Source organism: Pungitius pungitius, chromosome 4 (assembly GCF_949316345.1).
Source record: "Pungitius pungitius chromosome 4, fPunPun2.1, whole genome shotgun sequence".
NCBI lineage: Eukaryota > Metazoa > Chordata > Actinopteri > Perciformes > Gasterosteidae > Pungitius > Pungitius pungitius.
The window spans coordinates 19,123,746-19,150,957 of NC_084903.1; the positions used below are offsets into that span (position 1 = coordinate 19,123,746).

Genomic DNA, 27,212 nt, shown 5'->3' on the forward strand with positions numbered 1-27,212 from the left:
CAAATGCATTAAGGCGGAGTTAAGAGACTGACTGACTGATGGGAGCGGATGAAAGCATCAGGTAATCCATATACATCAAGGAGGAATAAACAGGCTCTTATTTTGTATCAGTTAAAAAAATGAGTGTGCGCTTTCCTCGCTACTGTTTTCAATCTCCCGAGGATGCCCCCATGATCGGAATAATACAAATATTCAAGCTCCCTCATGGTCTAATGCAGACTTACATTTTAAATAAAAAGAAGTAAACTAAATAAAAGAGTTTTGAGCTGCGTATGATCGACAGAATGAGAGTGAAAAACACCTCCTTTTACTAAGCCCGCTGTGTTCATCTTCACTCAGAGGCATGAATTGACGCACGCACCCCACATGCTAACGTGCACTCTCTGCACCCCATTCCTTTAACACGTAGAAACACCACATGCAAACTATGGATTCTCCCCCACACGAGCAATTGAATCCGCACACACGTCTTTGTAACGTAGGCACAGCCTGGGAATAATGCTCGTACCTCTGCTGAGTCCCACACCACTTACAATATATCCAGGGAGCTCAGAGGATTTTTTTTTTTCTTTCATCCAATTCATTTGAGGCTTGGTTACACAGAAAAATCCTCAGTTGGCTAAACCTGCAATTTCACTGATGAGCTTCCTGGCTTGCAAAACCCGACGCGGAGGTAAATCCGGCACACACCGTGTGTGTGTGTGGGTCCGTTCCCATGAATCCGTGTGTGTGTGTGTGTGTGTGTGTGTGTGAGAGCTTCACGACAAATCTCCAAACAAAAGCTCCAGCAACCGGCCTTGCTTCTCCAACTTCCATTCCCCTGACAAAAACTGTGGCAGCTCCATGTACAATTTGACCCTCGCACCCGCCGTCGGTCCGTCTGTGAAAGGCCCGCCATCGGTATGCACGGCGCGGCGTGTCCTCGACAAAAAAAAAATAACAAAAATCAATGGTTTTTACTGGGCGGGTGTGGCTCCCTGACCTGGAGGGTTTGACGGATCTCCGACAGCTGTGTTGGTGAAGGGCCACGTGCGCCGGGCGGGGGGCCGCCCGTTAAAGCGTATGAGGGACACGCGCAGCTGGTCCGTCCCGGGCCCCCCCTCCCCCCGCCGTCGCCGTCGCCGGGTCCCGGCTGGCGTTAATGGAATTCCCACGTGACGGATTTCGACTTGATCACATCTCACTTGAATCCCCATTAAGATGTCGAGGCAGTTGTTAATGTATTTGAGATTTTTAGCCTCGTCCTGCTAAACCGTTATTTATGACACTTATTAGGAAGCGTAACCCGGCCATCAATTAATGTCCTGCAGGCATGCCGAGCAATTGGGTCCATTGGCGTCAGACCAAATGTACTGGAACATCCATTAAAACAGCAATCCACACACAAGTGCTCACATTCAAATGAGCACAAGGCAAAACACACAAATGCACTCCTTAAGGCAAGGCGATGCATACGTGCGCATTTGCAATTTTCTTGAATTGCTGTGAGAAAAGGTCTAATATATCATGAAAAGCAGACAAATTGGTCTTGTGCTCATACTGTGCATGAGACACACATTTAATGTGTTTTCCCTAAATAGGTTGATATTTTTTACTCAGTGATGATAGAAAAATGTTAACATACTGAGTAATTCAATGAAAGTTTCTCCTTAAATTGGAATGGGCATGTACTTATTGTTCACTGCACCATTTAGTTACTTCACTGCAAAAAGTGTCAATTTAAGCGTTTATAAATAATGTCATTTTACATCACAATTTAGCCCGTTGTAAAGGTAAAAAAAGTGCACAACTGTTATCACATCCTGAGAGACGAGTAAAAGGTCGCCATGGCAAAGGTCAGCTGATGAGATTGACTGTAATGAAATGTCAAAAACCAGAGAATTCCAGTCTTGTATATAGTGCACAGGTCCACGTTGACACTGCAAGATTAAGGTTAATACACCAAATTAGAGGGACATTTGATTAGCATTACTTCAGATTGTCTGTAGAGCTAAATAAAAAAAGGAAATTCCAAATACTTCAAAAGTACTGCTGTAATTAATAATAGAAAAAATACGATTTATTTGAGGACCTTTAAGATTGTCCAAACTAAACCAGAGCTTCTGTGCATTTTCTTCAACAATAATAGCCCTTTTCATTGAAACTACGTTGTATCCATCACTGAGTTTGCAGACTGCAACCAACTGAATACAATTTTGCTCAACACTCCCCTTCCAAACTATCGTGTCCCTCAGGTAACTTAACGATGCAAAAGGCCCTGTCAAGAGCTCTGGGTTACTGTCGGGAACACGAGGCGGTGCAACCTGGCGGACTCTGTGAAGAGGACCTGCTCCCTTACATTAGATGGATATCGGCTCATTATAACCAAACAAATACAGAAATGCATTGATGGCATTGAGATGCCATATCAAATGATGAATTTGGACAAAATGAGGTCTGGCTGTGTTACGCATGAATCAGAGGCGAAATACAAATATGGCACAATTAATTTGTGTGAAAAAAAATCAAAAACCTTGTAATTAAGCTGTTTTTGATTTTAGGCAAAAAAAAACAAAAAACAGTTTTTTCACAAAGGGATGTGGAAGGTTTTTGAGAAATGATTCACTCCAAATCCACTTTGTTACTGCAAATGGAGCAACTTGCCATCATCTGTTCTAGAGACCCCAGTGCCCGTTGTTTCTTGGCCATTTTTTCTCAAGTGGACAGCAGCAAGGAACAAGTTATACAAAGGTGACGCTGCCATAGCTCATGTGACACAGCCCATCACTCATGTGATGTGTGCTTGTGTTATTAGCTAAATCCGCCTCCCTGCAAGATGAAGGACAGGAGTAAACACATGCTGTGTATCGAGCAAATTGTGTTTGGTGCCTTTTAGAGAGAGAGAGTTTGTGTGTGTGTGTGTGTGTGTAGGTAGGAGAGCGAGAGGCTGAGTTAATGTACCTGTTTACTGCCAAAAGGTTTCTACCATCAAATGTTTTAGTGAAATAAAATCCAGCATTTAGGCCCATTTCACAGCAGCGATTTTGACATGTCATAGTAGGGTGCACGCAGGTGGAATTGATTGAATTAATCATGCTTCCAATTTGTTTTGTGCGTCTCAGCCATTGCAGTGAGCCAGCGCGCACAATACAAGGCACCTGGCCCACGTGAATGGAACAGGGCCATAATTAATGTTATTAATTACACCTCTGTTTACCCTGCAATGACGTGGAAATGGCTGCTGCACCACCACGCCGCTGGTATATTCTTCGAACATCTGAGAAGAAGGGGTAACTGATAAATGACGTCAGTATTAGTTTAATCAATGCCAGCAGTGTAAATATTTTATATACAGCTTCAGATTTGTGACTCGCGCAGTCCTCGGAGACTCCTGGATGCTTTTTTGATGGTGTCAGCCGCAGCGCTCCAAAATGTTTCTGGACAGTTCTTTTCTGTAAAGCAATCTGTCATTCCTCAAGAGTAATGACAGCTTGTCTCTTCCTCTGTTGTGAGATGACATTTGTCTCCCGGTGATGTGCTGTGGAAAGTCTGAAACCACTTTCACACATAAACCGCGGGGTTTGCTGCAGAGAAACGAAAGTGTTTCACCCGCCCTCGGATGTTGATCCCTGGTCACCGCCGCTCACGTGTGACCTCGCTAAGTGCAGGTCAACAAACACGCTCTGGAATTAAACAGGAAGGTTGAGATTTATTTAAGATACAGGGCTGGTGAAAAGTGGAGGTGCTTAACACACATTTGTGTTTGACACTTTCCTTTTCATGATTTGTTCTACTCTCAAAAGCAATTATAAATTGAGAAGATCATAATATAGGGTATAGAAGTAAGACGTTACGACATATGGTGGCATGAACTTATAGTGGAAATGGGATGAAAAGACTTCGGAGGGCAAAAATCAAAAAAATGTGACAAACTGGACAAGTGACTCCAATGAAATGTTCCCCCAGCCTTATTCATGGGCTTTGGGGCATACATCCTAACATCATAATAGGGGTTTTGGACAGTTCTACCATAAATACGTTTACATCCAGATATCTGCAGGCGGAGACAGGTGGATAATGTGTGACTCATAGGTGAGGGTTGACAAATGAACCGGTTGGGACACTGAATGCAACCGCCACAAGTAACTGGACTTTTAGCGGTACGGCGCGTCACAACACGTCATCTTCCGTTTGTGCGCTGACGCCAGAGGTTATAGCATGCGTTATACTCTGTGCTTATCAGGACGCTACATATTTGTACAATGTTTGGCAAAAACTGTTTGTGCCCCTTCCATCCGGCAGGAGGCTGAGGTCCGTCAGGACCAAGACCTCAGGCCACACAAACCCGTTTCTCACTGACTCTGACATCCCTTTCCACCGGTCACTCCCTTCACACTCCACATACACCTGTCACTTTCTTAACTTTTAAAACTTTTAACTTTTAAATATTTAAAACTCCTCATGCACTATGTTGTCTTATCTGTCTTGTTGTCTTACACCAACCGCCAAGTCAAATTCCTTGTCTGACCTATTTTGGTAGTAAATGTTCCTGGTTCCTGATACACACTGCACGGCCTGTGCGACTTACGTCTTAAATCAAACTGCCCCATCCTCTGACTGAAGGACGACTCCATTCCACCACTGAGGCCCCGTCGCCCCCAAAAAGTCAAGATCCATTTGGGCCAATAGAGGCACATCATCCAATAAAATCAGTCTAAGGTCACCAATCGTCACAGTGAGCTGCAAACACCCACTAAAAACCTCATACCATACCTTTCATCTCATGTCTGCATGGTAAATGGAGGTGTTTTAACCAACACTTTTTTATGAGTGAGCTTCATAGATGCTGTTAGCCAAATTGTGTTGTGCTTTCGGATAGAAACGGGTTTGCGTGCGTTTTTGGTCTCGGGCGTACCCTCGAAAAATAGAGAATAAGAGTGTAGTACTATTCCCTCAAGTCACAAACCTTTCTGCATATCCTTTCTATATTTTTAGTGACATTACACACTTACAGTTGAGTGATTCATCTGAAAATGCAAAGGCATCTTTGGAAAATGTCTTATTGACAGTGAGCAACAGCATTAGGGTGTTTATGTGCCGCTCTCTGGCCTTTGGGCAGCTTTATTGCTTGATGGTAGTGCTGATGTCTCCCGATTCCACCGCTCTCGTCTGTGCATGTGTGTTAAAGCGTAAAGGTGTGTTTATGTGTGTGTGTGTGTGTGTGTGTACCCATGGCCTGAGGGGCAGAGGCTTCTGTCAGGCCCACGACGGAGTGATGAATGTGTGTGCAGAGAGGGGAACCAGGTGCCAACTGCATTGACTCCTCTCTTGATGTGTTCACGGCGGTTTCTCTGTGCGTGTGTGTGTGTGTGTGTGTGTGTGTGTGAGAAAAAGAGACAGAAAGTGAGAGAAGTGTGAACAAAATGTCAATCCAGGTGCATATCCATTCTTTGCATGTGGGCATGACCAAGCAAAAGTTGATTTTAAGTGCATTTGTGTCCATTTACACAACTAAATGTGCTGGTGTATGTGCATGTGCAGGATTCTCAAAGCACAGCAAGATAATACTTCTCTCTTTCTCATCTCCCTCATCCTCGCTCATCCTGACACCCCCCATGCCCTCTCCGTCACACTGCTGCCTCTCATCACAAACCTAATCGTCTCACCCCCTCGGCAAGTACGTGCTGTGCGAATTAAAGCGCCACTGCCCTCTTTTTTCTTTCTTATTCCTCTTTGTCTTCTTCTTCCTCCTCATAGCTCCTCCTCATCCTTCTCCTCCTACTCATTTTTAGATTTTACATGGAATGGGTGTCCGGACTTTAAGTGGCCACCGCGTTTTAATAATGTGTTTACTTATCTCCATTTAGCTATTGAGCCTCTGACATTTTCAATTTATGTTTGCAAATTGCAAACATTAACATGTAAATGTGGAGGATGCCTCACAGGGTTTCCGTATTCACTGAAACGGGGTCATGAAATAGGACAACGAACCAGTAATGGCACAGCTTGTTCCAAAGCATGTGTGTGCATCCGTGGTTGTTGTGTAGCAATTTTTGAGTGCTAATGGATATATATATATATACTGTATATATATACAGTATATATACATACACACACACACACACACTCTTATCTGTGACTCCACTATACCTGGTAAGCAAAAACCTTTTCAATAGACCCTGAGCTGATCAGAATGCACCGTTCCATATTTAAACAACTTTCCAAACATATATGGAATGAGTTGTAGAATCTAATCTTAAACTGCAAACCAAAGAAATGTACTTTTTATGAGTCAAAAATATTGTAATCTGCAAGTTTAGATATTGGTTTTAATACAATTTGTATTTTATTTAGACCCACCTAAAGCTTTGTGAAACCACCCAACATGAAATATAAATTGTTAATTAACAACACAAATTCAAACCATTTTTCATCTACGGAATATATCAAAAATCAGGAACTTCCTGTCTCAAAGTGATGCAGAAAAACTAGTTCATGCATTTGTTACTTCTAGACTGGATTACTGTAATTCTTTGTTATCAGGCTGCTCTTGTAAATCGCTTAAACCTCTCCAACTGATTCAGAATGCTGCAGCACGTGTATTAACAAGAACTAAGAAATGGGATCATATAACTCCTGTATTAACTTCTCTGCACTGGCTTCCTGTTAAATCAAGAATAGAATTTAAGGTACTTCTCCTCACCTACAAGGCACTTGCTGGTGAGGCACCGTCTTATCTTAAAGAGCTTGTTACACCGTATTGTCCTACAAGGCATCTACGCTCCATAGATGCTGGGCTACTTGTGGTTCCTAGAGTTTTAAAAAGTAGGATGGGGGCCAGAGCCTTCAGTTATCAAGCTCCTCTTTTGTGGAACCAGCTTCCACTTTCAGTCCGGGGGGCAGACTCGGTCAGTTCATTTAAGATAAAGCTTAAAACGTTCCTCTTTGATATTGCTTATAGTTAGGGCTGGCTCAGGTTAGCCTGGACCAGCCCTTAGTTAAGCTGCTCTAGGCTTAGACTGCCGGGGGACTTCTTAGGACACACCGAGCCCCTCTCTCACTCTCACTCTCTCCTCCCACAATCATCCATGCTTTATTAATGTACATCACTAATTAAGCTTCTTTCCGGGAGTTTTTTGTGCTTTCTCGCCTAGCAGGTCTCCGTGGATCATAGTTTCGTGCGGACCCCGGTTCTGACTCCTGGCTCATGGCTCTGCTGACACCTGCTGCTGCCATCATCATTACTTTAAATATGATTCATATTACTGTCATCAAAAACCAACATCTTTCTGCTCTCCCTCCCCACAGAAGCCTCTGTGGATGGTGGTTCGATCTGATGGAGGTTGTCCCTGCAGTGGTCCTGCCGTACACCTCTTCTGCTACTTGCAATTACTTGTATCATTTCAGTTAGAGAAATTGAATGTATTGTACATCTTTTACATTGTTGATTCTGTACACATGACATCCATTGCAGTCTGTCCATCCCGGGAGAGGGATCCCTCCTCTGACGTTCTCCCTAAGGTTTCTTCCCTTTTTTCCCCATTGAAGGGTTTTTTTCATATTTTGGGGAGTTTTTCCTGTGCCGATGTGAGGGTTTCGGGACAGAGGATGTTGCATGTGTACAGACTGTAAAGCCCTCTGAGGCAAATTTGTAATTTGCGATTTTGGGCTATACAAAATAAAATGAATTGAATTGAATTGAAACCAACATTGAAATTCTAAGCATTATATTAGCAAATAGTCATGAGTGAGAGGCTGATGCGCTGTCTCAGGAGCTTTCCCAGAATGTACTAAGATATCTGAATTTGATGAATAATTATTGATTGGAACTTGCCCAAAATGGACATACAGCAAAAAAAAAAAAGTTAGATATAATTCAAAAATAGTTGAATCTTTTGTTTCTATAAGCAGATATTCCCAGTTCACCAAAATTCAAGTAGTGCTCTCTTTGTCTCTGGCTCACAGCAGCGGGGAGGACATATTGTTCCAAACTACTTTCTTGTTAAATGGCACCAAAACTTTAAGTGAGAGACTAACTATCGCTCTCTCACACAATACCCTGCCGCCCCCAAAAATAAGGGACTAAGAGGCGTTATTAAAAATCAGCGTTTGCATGAACGATAACAATTTGGTAGAAAAGAGAGTGTGTCGACCAACCAAACGACTCGCTGACCAGAGATGGTTTCTTCAAAAGAACAGTTATCTTTATTTTAGCAGAAACGTGTTTCTAACATTAAGGGTCACTTTGAAAGAGCAACAAATCTTTCGTTGAAAAAATACAATCCCTACATAGTGCAAAATCAGATATTATTTCTACTCACGTTTTAAAAGCACACGTTCCAAGTTCTCTGTATCTCACCTGCTGGAACAGACCAATTCCTGCAGGAGTGAGAACTTTTGCCGTATTTTTTTGCATTTGTTTAAAACAAAAAAAAACTCACACAGAGGGGAAAGGCATGGACTTTAAAACGAAACAATCAGTACTTCATCCAGCTGCGCAGGGACACAATATAATGCAGTAGGAGTGTATCACGAAGCGGCTTCCAGCTTCTCGCTGAGGGCTTTTCAATCAAGCAAGAAGCCCTAATTCATTTTCTCCTCTAAGCCACAGTTGGTTGCAGTTGAAACTACAATTACATGGACAGACAGAGTGACTTACTGCTCATGAAAGGGAAAGAAAAAAGCCAAAGTCTATATTCGGGAGTTCAAACTGCGTTTGGTGCAAGCGCAGCTCTGTAGACTGTAACAGAGACTGCCTGTGGCTGGGCAGAGGAGTAAGGCAGGAGTAATCTATAACTGAGAGGCTAGTAATGAGAAAGATGTGCCAGCCGCCTGCTCACTGTGATAAGATGAGGAAGTTCCCTCAGGGGCCCAAAGCATCTTTGACCCAAACAACAACAAAGACAACAAACGGGTTACTGCCCAAACCGCCGCTATTTATATGTATTTTTTTAATTTCCACCCATCGTCTCCTTTCCTTTATTCCCTTTGTTTTCTCTCCTCCTCTTGCCGTCTCTCACAACCCTCTCTGTGTACAGCGTTTGCTCTCTCTCTCTCTCCCTCTCTCTCTCTCTCTCTATCCATCCCTCTCTTCTTCCATTCTCCTCCTGCTCTCCATCCGTCCCTAAATCCGATTCCGCACAAAGCCCCGCTGCCATGTAATCGGTTTCATCAGCATTTTTTATTAGCTAAAGAAGAATACATGGTAATTAAGGGGAGTGCGGCCAAGCGTGACGGGGAGAGGCTTCACCCATCCGCTGATGTGGAACAAGAAGGAGAAGAAGGAGGAAAGAGGGCACGGAAGAGAGAGAATGGGGCTGCGCGGGAGCAAGGACGAAGGGGTGGGGGGGGGGGAGGGGGGAGAGACGGGACGGCAGACAAAGGGCAAAGGAAAACGGGAGAACAGAAAGAGAGAGAGAGAGAGATAAGGAAGGTTTGAATGGCGACAGGAAATGAAAGGCTGCAGCCTGAGGGTCACAGTGATTTTTTCTTTTTTTTTTTGTCGCACCCTTTAGTGTTGTGTGAAAGCGCACGCCGCCGGAATGGAAATGAGACTAATGTCCTGTTAATGTGGTCCGAGTCACACTGCACCAATATGAGGACCTCGTCTGCCTAATCCCCTGTGTCCACTTAAATGGCCCTTTCAGGACAAGTGCACCACGAGGGCGCAATCGGAACGAGGACTACGGGCGCCGTTTCATGCTAGGTCGACTTTTATGTTCTTCACACTGGCTGCACGAGACACGCGTTAATGAAGTAGACAGGAGATGCTCCTCGTGCTGAGCAACTTGATATCACTGAGGAGCACTGGGACAGATAGAATCCCACTTAGACCCGTGTTGTATTACTTTTCAAGAGTTCTTGACACGACAACTTGTATCGCAACAGTTTGCCTCATAATTAAGACAAATGTGCAAAAGATGGATTTAAAAGGAGCGTATTTGATTTTTTTTTTTTTGAACATAGCATTGAACCTCCCTAAGTTTGCTACTAGATAGTTAGTTTGTGCATGCGTGTGTGTGTGTGTGTGAGAGCATGCATTCACACAAAAGGAAGCGCATGCAGGATGTTCATTTCACACACAGAGAGTTGCTGCAGAAGCCGGTGGACCGGAGAGACCCAACTTCGAGTATATTTCCTGAAACATGCCGACCGCTCTGCCGCCGAGCTGTGCTAACATTAATTTTCTGCTGAAACGGCCACTGGCCTGCGAGAGCGAGTTTGCCGGGAGCTGAAATATCAATTATAACGTTCTCTCCCGGGCAGAGAGAGGCAAGCTTTAATCTTCACACAACCAATCAAAACGTCGTCAGGATCCGGACTGAAAGGGGGAGTTGTTGGCCACGCTTAAAAAGAGCAGCAGCACTTTCCTCCCGTCCCGTTAATATCGACGTGAAGGAGGTCTGTTGGGGGGGGGGGGGACCACTTTGTTGGCGTGCTGGGCTTTCTGCTTGCTTGCATTGCTGCACATGCACACTCCCATGCACCTATGTGGCTGTACGGGGTGGAGCGTTACCGAGTATTCACAGGATTTAAAGCAGACTGCACCCTGGATGGCTCCTTTACCGAAGGTGATAACACGAGTGATGAACCGCATCAGCAGTCGCATTAATACACACGGAGATCCCACTTCGCTCGGACCGAACACCAGTGCACACACGGGCACTATTATGAATGATCATCCTTGTTCAGTTTCTTAACAGTTATAATACTAGAATATTAAACTGATTCAAACCAGAAGCATTATCTCAAACAAGCCTGTTCAATAAGTGGGGCTAAAGGGGAGCATCTTTAGCTCAAACTTGGAGAAAAAGTTGGAGAAGAAGAAACAAACACACACACACACACACACACACATAAACCGCCCCTTTGCCTCCACAGAGACATTATGCACTAAAACGTCCTCCCAATTCCTCTGTCTTCTTCACACAGCACCGGCCCCCACCAAGCAGCAGCAGCGGCAGCCTTCCTAGCTGGCATGTGAAGACTGTAATTTTCCGCCACGCTTCCCCTGCTGTTTGCTGGCTCTCTCCTCGGCGCCGTGGAGATAGCGAGCGAGCGAGCGAGCGAGCGGTGAACAAGGTGCGGGCCTCGCCAGCTCTCCTGCCTCCCCGCGATTATTAATGCGGCAGCAGCCAGCGTGGCCGCCAGGTTAAAGTAGCAATCAGCACACACTAAATAAGATCATTCACAGCCTCTTTAAAAGGCGGACCGACAGAGCTGCAGCGAGACACACACACACACACACACACCAGCATGCACATGGATGAAGGAAGGTTCAGGTGAATGGGAAGAAAGGGTGAAGTGCACACACGCACACACACACGCACACACACACACAGACAGCAGCCGTATGTGGAGTGGATACTAAATCAGAATATGTATGTATGCAAAAAGTATGCAGCAAATACTAGCACCAATGGATAATACAACAAAGTAGGGCATAATGGTAAAAAGAGTCATTTTTAGATGAAAATAAGAATTTCAAAAAGGGCAGTTTTCAAATCACTGGAGTTGTGATTTAATCATAACTGACCCAGTTTAGTCGGCTGCAGTGAATGGAGGTTCATGTTGATGGCTTAAAGGACACCATATTATTGTTTTAAGCTCATCACATTAACAGCTTTACATTGTTGCTGATGTAGCTCAGGCTGTCGAGCGCTTTGTCCAGTAAGTCTCTGAGCTGTCAGCAGGATCAAATGTCATTATGCTGTACAAACTAACACTAAATTATCAGATTTGAAAATTATTGAATTCGGTCACGTTCTACTTGTGAAATATGTGGTTTTTCTTTCAACAAACTTACTGACATCATTTTTCTTTAAATCAGATTATTTTTACAAAAACAAGATCCATTTTTTGCTTTGTGCAGAACAGACTAATTTCTCTCAAAAATCGAAAAAAAAGCCCTTAGTTTAAATAATATTAAAAAATGACTACAAAATGACTAAACATAAATACGAAATTACAAGTGTATATACCAGTGAAATAAGTTGTAATAATAAGTGTTTTATTTCAAACGTCTGATCTCCTACTACGACCCCCCCCGGGGGGGGAGGCGGGGCCTCTCAGGCAGTGCACGGCGGCGGGAATGGAAATCAATGAAAAGGGGATTGAAGTGTAAACAGATTATAAACACTATGTTCGGCGCCCATTTCACTGTATTACATACCGCTATGATTCCCAATACATGACCTGGAGCACAATGGATTTTCAGGCGTAAACTCTGCAGAAATCCATCGGCAATTTCAGCCTGATCAATTGTCTACTCGAGCGCCCACACTCTCGGTTTAGTGTGTTTTGATGTGCTGCTGTGTTCAACAACGACAAACTAGTTACTGTAGTCGAGTAGAATAGTAGGGCGTTTTGCGAAACACGCCTGTGCTGTGTGGATACTCACAAATGGTCTAGTTATGTTCCAAGAACGTGTATATAGATACATATATATGAACATGTGTATGAATTTTAAACTTTCACGCAGTGGTTCACCTGCAGTCTGGTATTGAAAATAAGTGAAAGAGGGTCTGTAAGTGGCTACTGAAAAGATTGTGGTTATATGTACTGAATTATCATCAATTAAGCCATTTCAGCCACACCAAATTGGTCTACTTATGTAATTGGGCACACAATGTGAAAAATAACATTTACTCGTCTTTTTGTACTACTTTTCTTTTTTTTGGACGCACAATCATTGGTAGAAAATGATCGAAACAAAAAGAAATGAAACAAATTCACAGTCCTAATTGGCACAACGGTATAGTGGTGTCACAGCGTGAACCTCCCTCCTCTAAACAGCATGTGCCTCTGAATATACCTGCCTAAATTATTACAGACCAATGATGAGTGAGCTCACATTTAGAGTGGTAGGGATGGAGTTGGTCATTGTAAAATAGGCCTGGGATTTTCCAAGTCCCTCATTTTTGGAACTTCAGTATCCACGATGCTTGGGTGGATGTAAACAGAGAGCATACAGTTGAAAAAGATTCGCTTTCTGCTTTATGGACATTGACTCCGGGTGATCAGATGGAATCCATCCTTAAAAAAAAGGTCAAAAAGTCCCCCTGAATTAGAAAAAGATGTGCATCATGAGTTTGTACGTGTGTGGATCCGTTCTATGTTCGACGCACACTGCCTTCACGAGCGTCGGTTAAAATGCAAAACCAGCAGTTCAATAACAAAACTACGACCACACAAATCCTTTAACATCATTCCGTCCACTGTCCAGCAGCCTTTTTTGGGCCCCCTTTCACACGCTGAACCCATTTGCCGGCTCTCCCTGGATGCTGACATATCTTTTATTTTGCCCCTCTTTGCTCTTATGATGACAGCCACAGATTCATTCCTCAAACTCTCCACTTTCTTGAAGCTCAGCTATTTCGGTGTTCTGAAGACACAAAGGGCAGCCATCTCGTCATCGGAGAGCCACGGATTACTGGTTTACTTTTATCTTCATGTCTGACCAAGCATCTTCGTCTCGCCTGTGCAGCCCGACGCTGTGGACGTGCACACTGCACCGCCGCTGTGCCCGCGCCGCACACCCTGTTCTGGGGGATCGCTCTCTCAAATAGCCTTCTGTCGGAGAAAAGGGACGCTTCGATGGTCGCATTTAATCACCATAAACTTTCTGAAATGTGGTGAACAATGTTTGCATGATGAAATAGATTTGCCCGAAAAATGCTGATTTAGATGCATTGAGAGGAAGGACGAGGACATTGTTATGACCCACAAGGTTTTGTCATGTGGTAGACCTGAAAAACATTCTATTATGTGAATCCAACCCTCACAATGTATGTATTAAATGTATTAAATGAAAAATGTATGACAGACATCAAACTCAGCCAAACTCCTCCGAGGGGATTTAAATCCCGTCTATTTTTTATTGATAACTAGACGTGAGAATGGATTGTGTGCTGAGGGCTCCTCCTCCATGTTGTTGAGGTGAATGCATGAAATGTAGATTTCAGTGAAATAGAAGCACGTTTAAAGATAATGTTTTGATTTCTCAATAAAAATTAGCATGATATTTAACCGGTTTCTTTTACTTTATCTGTCAGTTAAGTATTGGGATGGAGCCATAATAGATGAAAAAATAATGTGATGTGCATTCATAAACAATGTAACGTTCTATTTATGAATAGGCCTTTTTGCACAATGCAGTTAATAATGTCTCATTAGTACCCGACTTAACAAAGTTCATGTCGATGAGGAGATTGCCAACACTGACCTAAGTGCTCATTACTTAAAGGATAAAATAATGAATCAAGTGGAGTAGCGTTAGAGACAAAAAACAAAAGCAATCCTGTAGGTAAACAGACATCGTGTGATATTTACAACCGACCCTGGTGTTAAGTGAACTGATAGAAAAGAGCATGTGCAGAGGAGGTGAAGTGTATACGATGCGATTGAGCGAATGAAAGGGGGAAAAAAAACAACAACAGGGAACAGCATTCGTACAAAGAGCAATGTTGGGTGAGGAGATAGCGTGAGTGGGGATAGGTGGTGTGATGTGGGGGGGGGGGTTGAGCCATCCATGGTGAGCAACAGAGTGTTTTTCGCTGCTCCGAGAGAGGGGAAGAATAGTCACTGGGCAGATAGATGGAGGGAAAAAGCGTCACTGTGGCACTGATAAAGTGACTGAGGACCACTACTGCCACACTTGGACAATTCCAGACACAATCTTCTCCCCTCTTTTCTTCTCTTTGCTCTGCTGCCAACCCGTTCTTTCTGGCATAATTATGGCCGCTTCTGTTGCACTCTCTCTCTCTCTCTCTCTCTCTCTCTCTCTCTCTCACACACACACAGTCACGCACACACACACACACACACACACGTGCACACTAAACCTTCGAGTGTCTGTCGGAGATGTGTGAAAAAGTAGGAGGAGAGCCGCTTTGGGATACGGTGAAGCCCCGACAACCGTTCATTAAACAGGCCAAATTAGAGGGTTTGTAAACCCCCCCCCTCACCCCCACCCACCCACCTCCCCACCTTAGTGGCCCCAGCCTGCACGTCCTGTATCTCGGCTCAGTCAGAGCAGGGGCATCAAATCAAGAGTTTCTGATCTAAACTTGCACATTTATCACCCTTTCACAAACTAAAGGGAGGGTTGGAGGGGGGGGGGGGGGGGGGGGTCGGTGCACGCCTGTAATGAAATAAAGCCGGTCTGGGTGTCGAGGAGTTGACATTGCATGGTGGTGTACAGTCGGGGCATCTGCATACGGGGCGTCTGCCTCTGCCTCACCGCGGCCGTGACAGATTAGGAATTGTGTGTGTGTGTGTGTGTGTGTGTGTGTGTGTGTGTGTGTGTGTGTGTGTGCGTGTGCGTGTGTAGGGATTCACCGCAAATAATGAGAGATGAGTTTAAAACTGTAGCTCAGGCACTGTGGAAAAAAACACAAAAAAACGGGCCCTGTCAATACGGGGGCGGGTGTGATGCAGAGCGACGGATGGGGGGGGGCAGGTGGGTGAGAGAGAGGATTTAGGGGTGAGAGAGGGAAGAAGACGAGAAAGTCGAGGGAGAGCGGGAGTGAGGGATCAGGGGATGACTTTGTTTTGGTTTACTGCTTATTACCATCATAATCCTTTGTCCTGTTTCCCACTCGGCAGTCCGGGCACACCTCTCGTCCTCGTCTGCGCGTTAGACACTGTGATTGCCTTGTATTTAAGAAGCCTTCTGTGAGCCTCTGTTCCGACAAATGCTTTTCCAATACCAATCACAGCTGAGTGCACCTCATTTGAATCTGTGAAAGGGGTTTTGATTCCATCAGCAGAATGCTCCTCCAAGCGCGGCGCAGACCATTCAATACTGTGGCGACGTGTGTGAAGCCCCGAATATTCTCACCTAGCACGTGCACAGGCGGTAAAGGCTGCCGAGCCTCTTCAAAACCGCGTTGTTCATTAATCCCCCTTTTCTTCTGCGCACAGGGCCTCATTAGCTCGTCTGCTTTGTGGCATTTGGAAAATTATAAGCCGTGCCGCGTGTGACTTTCAAATGATGAAAGAGAGGCGTTTTCCGCCGGTCGTAAACTTTGATGAGGAGTAATTGTACACTGGGTTTTAGCGTCTGATGGTGTTTATGCCACCTGATCAACCTCTAATCTGCGCGCATCCATTGAGCGTCTATATTTTACTGCGTCTGGCTGCACGTGGTACAGACCAGCTGCCGATATCTCCACTGCAGCAGCTTGTTGACCTTCAAACTTATCAGTGCATATCTTTTGTTAGAGTAATTGTCTGCCGTTCGGTCTGCGAGGAGTTTAGATAATGCATCCAAATTAAAATCTTTTGTAAATCCCACTGCTTGATTGCTTCGGAGCCACTGAGAGTTGCTCAACGTTAAAGGTGAAGGAGTTCCCGATTTCCCCAAAGTCATTTTATCTTCATTATTCAGGCACGTCTTGCTGCCTCTTGTTTTCCGCCGAGAAAACACAGTGAGCTCAGGGGACCAACGGCTCACGTGCATCCTCTTGTGAGGGTTGGGTTCAAATCTAAGCCGGGCCCTTCGGAGATGCGGGTCAAATCAAATGAAACTTTGAGGTTACATCGCTTGTTGTAAATAAGGAACGTTTACGCTCTACCGATATTCATGAAACAAAAGTTACAATACAACTATTACAATGAGGCGCCACAACAGCCGCCTGCCTAAATAAAGTCGTCATATTACACGCAAAAAAAAAAAAAAAGAAAACCAATCCCAAGTATGCAACGTAGGGAACGCATATGATTTCGCTGTACTAGTCGTCGCCAGGGTCACTTCCCCTGTGGGCGGCAAACACAACAGTCAGCATCTGCTATCATGCATTCACATGAAGAAAATTGCTAAAATGGTACAAAGCCATTTTGCAGTGGACTGCACAAACTGATTGTGAGAGAATACACGCCGAAGTTTGTATAAAACCGCCGAAGGCTGGAGGGAAGCAGTGTGAAGTGATATCCTCTGAAGGGCTGTGGAACACAAACATAGTTTTCTGAATGGAACATAGAATAAAGTAAAATAAAAAAACACACGATTATTTTTGGAAAGTTTGTGCCACAGACGTTCAGACTAATCTTTGAAGTCTTTGCAATTTTGATTAGGTAGACAAATCCCGCATGAGAAATGGACGTGTTTGACAGTGTGTTAGTTGCACCTAGCTAACACTGATGCAGTCTAATACTGCAGTCCTAAAATAAATCCTACCTTCATGACTCACGGTGTGATAATATTCAGTTTCTGTTCAGACAGGGTTTTTTTTTTTATAAATTGTTGGAGGCTGCAGTTTATGATGCTGTTGAATTATACAGCGAAGAATTTCTTATTTTCATGCCCTCATTGGTGTAAATGGGGAAGGAACTGTTGCATTAGACGTCTAATGAAATAGAGTTTCAGCTCAATATACCAAAGAAAACCTGGAAATGGTTTATAGGCCTTCATTTTTTTCATCCAAACCGACTTTTTTTTTTTTGGCCTGAATTCTTCAGGCTAAAAAATACAATTTTGCACAAAAAAACATCCCTGAATACTCATGCTGGGCTGTGTTTTTCTTCACTACACCGAAAAGAATATACGTGTGGACTTGAGACAACATAATTGCCCAGTATCAAATGTATACTTTGCAAAGAGAGAAACGAAAAGGAAAAAATGTGTTTAAAATACACGCACGGCCCAGATATGGTTCCATGCGATGTGTTGGTTTCTCTCCCTTGTATTGCAGTTCTATCTCTTCACAGCAGCTGCAGTGAGTTTGCGGTGCCCTCTTTAGCACGCCAATGATGTAAATGACAAAATGCTACACAACCCAAGTGGAAACAAGAAAACGGTCCCAGAGCACCTAAAATCGCTTGACGTGATGAAGGAAGATGAGAGAGTCTCCAGACAGCAGAGCTAATGGCATTAACAGCTGAACACGTGGAAGGGATTCTGCTACGTGACGTTCACCACCCTTTCTCCCAACCACTTTTCTAAAAAAAAATTTAGACGACAACCTGCAGTTTGACACTCGACAAAAGTTGGTTGCAGCCTTCCGTCCAACAGGGTTTGAGAATTGAGGCAAAAACACTTAAACATCTTCGTAAAGTCACCTCGCCACATCTTATTAAGTCTGACAAAAGGGAGCAGCACGTTCGCAGAAGTAATCATGCTGTAAACTATGGATTTCACTACTCAGGGGATTTAGGTACTTAGTAATTCAGGTTTTAAACGGCTAAGCAAACATCATTTTTTAACACATTGTAAATAAGAAAACGGAAAAATGAGCACTGAACTGGGTTTCCCTCGACCACAAAAATGAGTGCGATAGAGTGGTCAAGACAATGTGAACATAAAATGTATGTGTAAAATGCTCTCTCAATAGATGTCACGTATTTCCTAACGACTTGTCAGAAGATACGGTCTGTGTTCTTCAATGTGAATATGAATCCTCTGTATAATTTGAAAAAACAGAGACGAATTAAACCTGGGAGTCGAACCAAATGATATGTCAACGTGGTACAAATACAATATATGTCAACCGCATTCATTTTTCTGTTATACCAAACACAATTTCATGGTTGAAATGGTGGAAGAGGATTAACACCCCATTTATATACCTTTAAAGGAAACACAGACTGCTAATGCTGTAGTTTATAATCCTCCCAGCACCCGGGGCATGGATGTGTTCTGTCTGCTAGTTTGACTCCCAGTGAGCTGGCTGGCCCGGATAGCTGATGACTAAAGTAGTGACTGAGGGAGTGCAAAGGCTACAGGGAAATCAAGAGTTGTTGTACCCAGCAGCTACGAGAGGGACTTGACAGATTCAAAGGATTATGTACTGTGGGGCTAACAATACTAATGGCACTTCTTTTGCATTATGATAATTGCCAAGACAAAATTGCCACCTAATTTCTCCCTGTTTCTAATTATTGAGCTCTTCAATGCAAGCAGGCAGTGGGAGCAGAGCATTGGCAGGCAATTAAACTCCTGCAATTATGGCTCTATTGTAAAGCGCAGCTTTACCAAGGATTTTGCAGGGCAGACAGTGATTGCTCTCCGATGCAATTAAATACGGGATAAATCCGGTGTGGACCTGTGGACGGATCTTTTAAAGTTCACCGCTGTGTTTTCTAACAACCACTGCCAGACCCCCCCCTCTCCTAAAAAAAAAAAAACCCTAAACCAAGTCTGTTCAGAAGGTCACCTGCCAAAAGAGCCACACTTGCAGAGACAAAGCAACACGCTTGTGTTGCACGGGACGCACGCGCAAGCTCCCACAGCACTCGCAGTTTCCAGGGAGGCATGCGCGAAAGGATTAGTGCTCCTCTTCGCCTAGCGTGTCGAAGCGAGCGGTGACCCAATGCAAATGTGTGCGCTAGGATGTTTAGAGCTATGAACTGTGGGATATGGAGGTGCGTGGCCATCTGGAAACTCGGGGACAGGGAGGTGTTTATGAGAGACTGGGGGGAACAAACAGCCACAGCCTACTTCGTCTCATTTTGTTGTACAGAAGCCACTGATCCAGTGCAGTGTACTTAAAAGGCTGGTTTGGGACCACAAGCAGGAAGAGATAAATCGGTCAATAAATTAGTTTGAAAAAAAAAAAAAAAAATGCAAAGCTGCAATGGCATGATGCCAACATTAGAAAAGTGATCAGTGAATAGTCAAAAGCGTGGCATGTTTTACTAAATTAGGCTACAGACAACCAAGATACGATCAATAATGGATGGCTGTGGGATGGAGCACTTGTTTACAGAATTCTAGAAGGTTAATGTTATATCAGCTGGGCAGCACATGCCATTGGATCAGACTTAAGCCACATCGTGTGCAGGCTCTGGATTTGCAATAAGCAGCCAGAAACACAAAAATACATACAATGTAGTCTCGAACCCATCACATCATGTCATGCATGATGCATCTTCCACACACACATGCACAAGTCATAGGCCCTATGCTCTAACTCTTAATTTAAACTCACTCAATTGTTTTTTGAGCTGAAATACAATTTGAGGTACAAGTATTTCCAGAATGGCAAAACGCAGTTTTTAACACAAACTGCAGTAAAAGTATGTCAACTGCAACCTGCAAAGACCATTTCCTCTGGTACCAATGCTTCTTTACAATATTCTAAACTGTCCATATTCTTGTGTAGGTCCACTCTCAGTGAACAAAAGTACTATACTTCTAACGTTGTAAACGCAGCAGCATCGTAAAATACAGCTCTGATAAGGCCGTAGCGGAGCAAACCGTGACCGGGAGGCTTCTATCAATGAGATCAAATTATGGGCAGTAACACTGGAGTATATACCTGCATTGTTGACATTAAATCCCTTGAGGGTGTGCAGGCAATCTAAATATTACAAGGAAAGCCCGCGGAAAGATGAAAACTACAGTAGAAACAGATAATTATACGCACATCGAGTGCAAAAAAAGCAGTAAGTTGCAGCCCGGAAGGTAAAAAAAAAGAAGCAGTTTGTAGTAAAGTGGTATAAAATGCAAAATCAAATCACTATCATACTGTATACTTCATCAAATGCCTTACTGCCTTAGAGCATCAACCACATGGCATTACTAAGAACATCATTTCTCTTTATGCTAATATTCACTATTCAGATTTGCCATTATTTTTGTGACACAACTCTATTTGTTTGTGTACAAATATACAGTGAATAGCATTCCATTCCACAAGTGAAAGTCACATAATTAGTGAATACTTGTTGAGAGGCTTTCATTTACTTTTTTTCCCATTTGTTTTGGCGTGGAAAATTAAGTCCTGATGTAATTGATCAAAAACGTTTTCGAGAAATTCCATTAACTTTTAGCCCGAGGCCAAAAGTAAAAGAAGCACCAAAGACCAAAATGTGATTATCAATTGCTGCTGCCAATTCGAATGAGAGAAACCACAGGTAATCAAAGTGTGTGCAATAATACGCCGAGCAGCACGGATCAACGGGGTTCAGGCTCCGCCCGATTCAATTTCAATGTTGAACCAAAAGAATGCACCCCCCCTTTTTTAAATCACGCTGGGGCTTCAAAACACATCATTTGTGAGGCAGTGGGTTAGATCCGTAAAGCTGTTCAGGGGAAGAGGCTAAAGATTTCACTTTCACTGCCTCATGAATCAAGCGTTGCCATGTCGGGGGGGCGGGGAGGGGGGGGGGTGTTCTCCACCATATGCTTCCACAAGTACAAGAAACTTTTCCGTTTTCCTATTGTCATTTCTGGTTCTATGGCATACATCTCTTTCATGCCCTTCCCTCCGCCCTCTCTCCCTCTCTCCTCTTCCTCCTTCACAAGCGTCTTTGGGGTAAAAGTTTCCTGCCACTGTGTCTGACACACACACGCACACACATCTGCATTGCAGTGCTTAAGGGGAAAGCAGCGGGCTGAAGGGGGGGGGGGGGGGGGAGAGAGATGTGTGCGAATGGCTCAAGACAGAGATAGAAAATGACACAATGACAACGAGCGAGTCTGACCCGACATTTACCAAAACTAATGGATTTATGAGTGACAGGACAACATCGATTCGAGGCGTCATTTGGTAGAGCACACCGCAGTCGCTCTACATCTATTTTCGCCGCCTTTGACGGACAAAAAAGAAAAGATGCACATTTTCCGACGTCCAAAAGTCTGATGTGAACACAGCCATTTGCACCTCAAAGTGCTGTCACAGTGAAATCACAGAGAGGGTCATCAACCCCCCCACCTCCCCTCCGAGCCTCACCCGTTATTAATGGCGTCATCATTTTTCCTCTGCTCACTCTATTTCCCTTCTGATAGTGGCGCTTGCTTCATCGTGTTCTGCCATGTTTCTGTAATTGCTCCAACAGCCTGCCTTATGCTGAGCATATAGTTTTTCTTTGTGTGTGCGTGCGTGCGCCCATCTAGTGGGGGTGTGCGTGTCTGTGAATATGTGTGTGTGTGTGTTGCTATGCCCCCCCCCCCCCCCACCCCCCCACAAGGGCCGGCTGCGAGTTTGTGGGGCAGAACTGAGCCGCGGGCGAGCACCACACGGAGCGAAAATGACAGCCTCCAGGCCGCCATTGGTTGATGACCGTGAAAACACTCGCGGTTAACGTAAAGTGAGCGACCGGCTGTCACGGCGAGGCATTGCGCCGACGTGCAGCCCCCCTCGCAACGGCACAACGAGCCCCTCCACAACTCGACTCTGCAGTGCTGCAACAAAAAACAACAAAGGGACGAGCCCACGATTCACAACAACAACCACTTCAGAGATGTGGAGTACACGGCAAAAAGGGGAATGAGTAAGACAACCTCTACTATATGTCAGTGTTCGGGAAGACATTTTTATTATTTATTTTTTCCATTCTAGTGTACAGAAGTGAGAGCCGAGGGCGGGTTGTCGGAGGGAGACGGGGGAAGTGAGGGTGAGGGGAGGAATGCCAACACTGTTACAGATGCCAGCCAAGGTCACATAAAGAGAGGAGGAAGTGCTCGTGGAGCCACAGGAGCAGAGGCCAGCTCCGTGGAGGCGGTGTGAAGGCGGTGAGTGACCAACCGCGAGCCTCGCCGCCTCCACCCATCGTTATATGAAGCCACTTAAAGGAGAAAAAAAAAAAAGCCCCACTCCAAAAAAAAAAAAAAAAAAACACGGCACTTCTGCAAAGCACGGATGGTTTCATTTAGCCAACTGGGGAAGAGTTTCATCTTTGACGGAGACACCAAAAGACGTGTGTTTTTACTCAGATGCGGGATTTTTTTTTTTAATCTATCACATTCCTGCCGGCAAACAGGTCCCTAAAGTTAAACTGAGAAGCAATAAATGATGTGCCAACATCATGTAGCAGCAAAAGGATGATTATTGCGCCGTTTTTTTAATCATCAATTGTAACCGATCTGTGGTTAAATCAGACTTCTTTAACCCCCTGCCCTCTTGCATTTTTCTTTTCTTCTCCTCTCGCTCTGACTTTAAACACGCGCACACACACACACACACACACACACACACACACAGTTTATTATGCAGTAACATTACCAGATCCCCTTAGGCAGCTGTGCATCTCTGTATGACTGATGAGGGTAATTTCTCCCAAACAACAGAATGATCACTTTGGTGGTGAGCCCGACAGACCCTCCCCTCCTCTCCCCCGTCTTTCCTCTCTCCTGTTTTCTTTTAGCTAACAAAAAAGAGCCGTATTTGTCACTGGTCTCCTGCAGAGTCTGGAATGGCTCCAGAGATAAATAGCTCTCCGACCCCGTGTAAACGGATTCGAAAAAAAAAAAAAAAAAAAAAAGAACAGAGTGAATCATTCCACGAATCAAATCGACCAATTGATTCTTCAATGATGATGATGATTCGGATTCAACTTCTGTCAATACAAAGACATCCAACATATTACCATAGGGATCCAATATAATACACATGCCACTGTGAGTTAGCCTCGCAGTTAGGACCGGGCTGAGCCCCAGTAAGTTCACACTCTATACCCCTGTGCACCATGGTGAGGTCTGTCTGCCTCCCTCTCGGCCTCGTAGGTTCGGCCTCACTGGGCTGTCTTTACCTATTCTCCCATCTGTCAGTCACACCCAAAAACAAATCCACCTGTCGACCGCGAGACCGGGCTTAACAGGGCGATGCTACAGCTGTCTGGGCCCGCCTCGGTGCAGAAGGGGGCGAGCCAGCGCCCTCCACTGGTGATGGAAAGCCCATTAAAGGTGCTTATTACCCCACCTGTCAGCTCCATCTCCTCACCTGCACAGATACACACGGTCTAATGAAGACAGTCACTATTAATACAGAACCTTGAACATGGAAGTCATGCCTCTATGTTTTTTTTTTTTTGTGGTCCTTGTGTCCCTGATAAGATCGGGCTCTCTCTCTCTCCAGCTTTGTGACAATATAGCAGTTCAAGCATTAAAAAGAGAGGCTTTTCTTAGAGTGCCACTTGATCGCCTCAACAATGAAGCCATTAATGCTACATTATGTAAATTGTAATGGTCACAAACATCTAATGGGATAAAGGCAAAGTACAGTGCAATTTAATGCTGCTGACTTTCAATGGCTCTTTGAAGGATGTTTTCAATTATAGCCGAGCTAATTTAATTCATTGTTTCGTGGCTGAAAATGCATTTTTAAAGGTTGACTGAGTCTCTATTTCAGAACTCAAGTGTAATCAGTCATGTACATTGCACACTGGAACGTCCTCTAAAGAGATTGACAAAGTTGCCGGGGATCTGCGTTCTTGGTTTTAAAGGGACAAAGTAGCCCTGCCCTTCTACTTTCCCCTCAGATGGCAGGCTTCAGTTGCTGGAGGGTGGAGTGTGTTCGTCGAAAAAGAGATGAAAAGGCCTGCGCCTTTAAGAGGGCTGTCTCCCCTTTTCCCTCATGCTCCCCCTCAACCACACGGACACTCCTCCTGTGAGCATTTGTGAGGCAGCCTCCTGTCCCTTATGTCTCTTTGTGGGGAACAGAACAGACTTTCCAGAGCACCACTGAAGACAAGACTGAGCTCAAGGGAGGACACCCCGGGGGCGGACCTCCGTGCAACCCTGGCACCAACTACTGTGGAGGCTGAGAGGAGCAGAGGCGGAGGAGACTCAGACCTACTCCATCTGGAGTAAGAACGCCAAAAGAGATCCAAAACAGGAGGTGGAACTTATCAGCTGAACAAGCCAAGAGGTCAGTTTTGAGTCAAAGGGGACGTTTTCAGCAGATCAACGGTCAACAGCGACGGACTGGATGTCAAAAAGAAAAGGTGGAGTCTTCATTTGAGCTTTTAGAATTTCTTCAGAAAAGTTTTGTCAAAGAAGAATCCGCAAAGAACTCCATATTGTTTACGGCTATTAAGGAAAAAAGTACTGAGTGAAATACAAACGGCAGAAGGAAGGACATTTATAATTAATAATTTCAATATTTTTTACCCATCACCGGAGCACTTTGAAAATATTTGTGTCATTTGTGGTATGAAATTGAGATGCTCTTCATAACATATCTTGAGCGGTCCAGACAACGCTTTTAATTCACCAACCAGACGTTTATCTTATTTCTCCAGCTCCTCCTGGGAGGAACCATTAAAGACTTTGTTGATAGCGCTCTTGGGGAACGGGTGATATTTCTTATGTGAAGTCTGGAAACTTTAGAGCTGTTGACTGGGAGGGAGAGAAAAGTGCCACATGAATAAGAAAATGATGTTGAGCAGCGTCGCATCCGGCAGAAGTGCATGTCTGGACTAACGTCGCGGTGGCGCATTGAAGAGGGAACGAAATGTTCCCAGGGTGCGGAGTGGTGAGCAGCCAGAACCAGTACCTGACCAGAGACCCAGTCAGGTCCCATCCCGGACTGGCGGTGAACACACCTGTCCCGATGGAAAATGGGCTGAGCCAGGGGACGTGCCCCGTCTACCGCCCCGTCTACCACGACCAAACTCACAGCGCCGCCTGCCAGCCGACGGCGCCCAACGGCGTTTCCTTCCCGCTGAAGCAGACGCCGCCGCCGGCCCCGCCCCCCGCCCTCAAGCTGGGGCAGGAGGGGTTTAAGAAAGTCTGCCGAACCGAGGAGGACAGCCCCTGTCCCTTTCCAGGGCTGGCCTCTGGGGTGCTGGAGATGCGCGTGAAGGAGGGCAGTAAGATCCGCAACTTGATGGGATTCGCCATGGCGCGGATGCAGACGGAGGCGGCCGCCTGTGAGGGAGGTGCGAGCGTCTGCGTTGGCGGCGTTGGAGGCGGCCTCCGGCAGGTGGTCTTCACGGGGTCGGGCCGCGCGGTCACGAAGACCATCACCTGTGCCGAGATCATGAAACGAAAAGTGGGCTCCCTGCACCAGCTGACCAAACTGCGCTACAAGGTGGTGAAGGAGGTGTGGGAGAGCAGCGAAGGGGGGGCGTCCGAGATGACGGTGGTGCACCGGACTGTGCCCTCCGTCAGCATCCTTCTCTCCAAAGACCCCCTGGATCCCCGGGAGCCGGGCTATCAGCCGCCCGAGACTCTCAGTGCATTGTGGGACGAGAAGGAGGGGATGGGAGCGGCGTGCAAGAGACCCCCCGGACCTTTGCCGCGCGGCGGTCTCCCTCGCTGTAAGAGAGCGCGCCTGGGGGAAGGCGTGTCCGTGCACCCTCCTCTCTGACTGGCCCGGAACCGGCGGGCGAGCGGCGGGGAGGGGATGGAATCAGGAGGGCTCGTGTGACGCTGCCCTCCGCCTCGAGCACAACGCTGAGACAATCAGAAACACTCACCCGGACACAACAATGCTTTCTCAGAAGGGCCGAGTCCCACTCTCAGCCTCCAGAGGTCCGCTCGACCGGGACCTGGAAAGCCTGCCTCTGTACATACAGCATTTAGGAGACGCGTTCCTTGGGAACCATCCACATGATTGCGATGTGTGCCGGAAAATCTTTTAACTGATTCACATCCCATTTGACACTAAAGAAAAGCCATGAATTGCAGAGGTTCCGTGTTGCCGCTCGCAGTAAAGTATCTACGGCCTGTGGATGAAATTGATTATTAGCGTCATGTTGCAATCATTTATTTTCCTCTTTTCTCTCCAAGTGTAGCCTCTCAAAATGCACAAGGTAGACCCGAGACTATAGAATAAAAACAGTTGAAAGCCATTGATGTATGAAAAATGCAATACGTAACAATTTAATTTGTCGGATTATTAACTCATGAAAACAAAATTAAATAAATCGGGCGGTTTTTCCAATGGAAATTTTGTTTCATCTTTCTTACTCACACATCGTTGAATTTGCAAAGCTCTGATTGAACAGAAAATCGCAGCGTGCTGATCAGTTGATAAGAATAACAGCGGTGAAATTTCTCTCTGTTAGAAAAAGCTGATTTAATAACAAAGCTGTTGATAAGCCACAGCTCCTGAACCAACCCAGCCTGACAGAAATGCCTAGGGCAGAAATACAGGCACTGATTATCATTAAGATAACAACATAACATCACACAACACAGTGGAGAAGGGGATTAAAAGCCAGGCTTGACACAGCCTCACGCTGCACCTGTAAAATATGAAACCAAGGCAACAAGCTATGCAAACGCGCCCATAGGCCGGCCCACCCACCACCGCCATTGTTCCGCTTCCGCTTAGGCTACGTTCCACGGGTTCTCAAGCAAATTGGTACGTGGTCAAAAAAAAAAAAAACGTTGTTTTCACATTACGCACTGGAAGTTGACTGACATTAATGAAAGCCTACAGACGTTCTACGGTTGACGTTCGTGCCTCGGTATTTCCACACCATTTAAATATAATTTCAGTGGGGAAAAAAGGCGACGCTGATTGATTGCTGAAGCTTAACTGGATGCTGCAGACATCTACGGA

The 27,212-nt window shown here is 45.1% G+C and overlaps 1 protein-coding gene across 1 annotated transcript; it reads left to right on the forward strand.

Moving 5' to 3' along the window:
* The first annotated feature begins 24,195 nt into the window (after positions 1-24,195).
* rpp25b (ribonuclease P and MRP subunit p25, b) lies at positions 24,196-26,594 on the forward strand. Its single transcript, XM_037455735.2, has one exon. It carries the CDS (start codon positions 25,155-25,157, stop codon positions 26,010-26,012), a length of 858 nt encoding a protein of 285 aa, XP_037311632.2. The 5' UTR covers positions 24,196-25,154; the 3' UTR covers positions 26,013-26,594.
* The last annotated feature ends 618 nt before the right edge of the window (positions 26,595-27,212 follow it).

Bases quoted from the DNA above. Each gene is read 5' to 3' on its own strand.
- rpp25b (XM_037455735.2), top strand. From the start codon at position 25,155: ATGTTCCCAGGGTGCGGAGTGGTGAGCAGCCAGAACCAGTACCTGACC.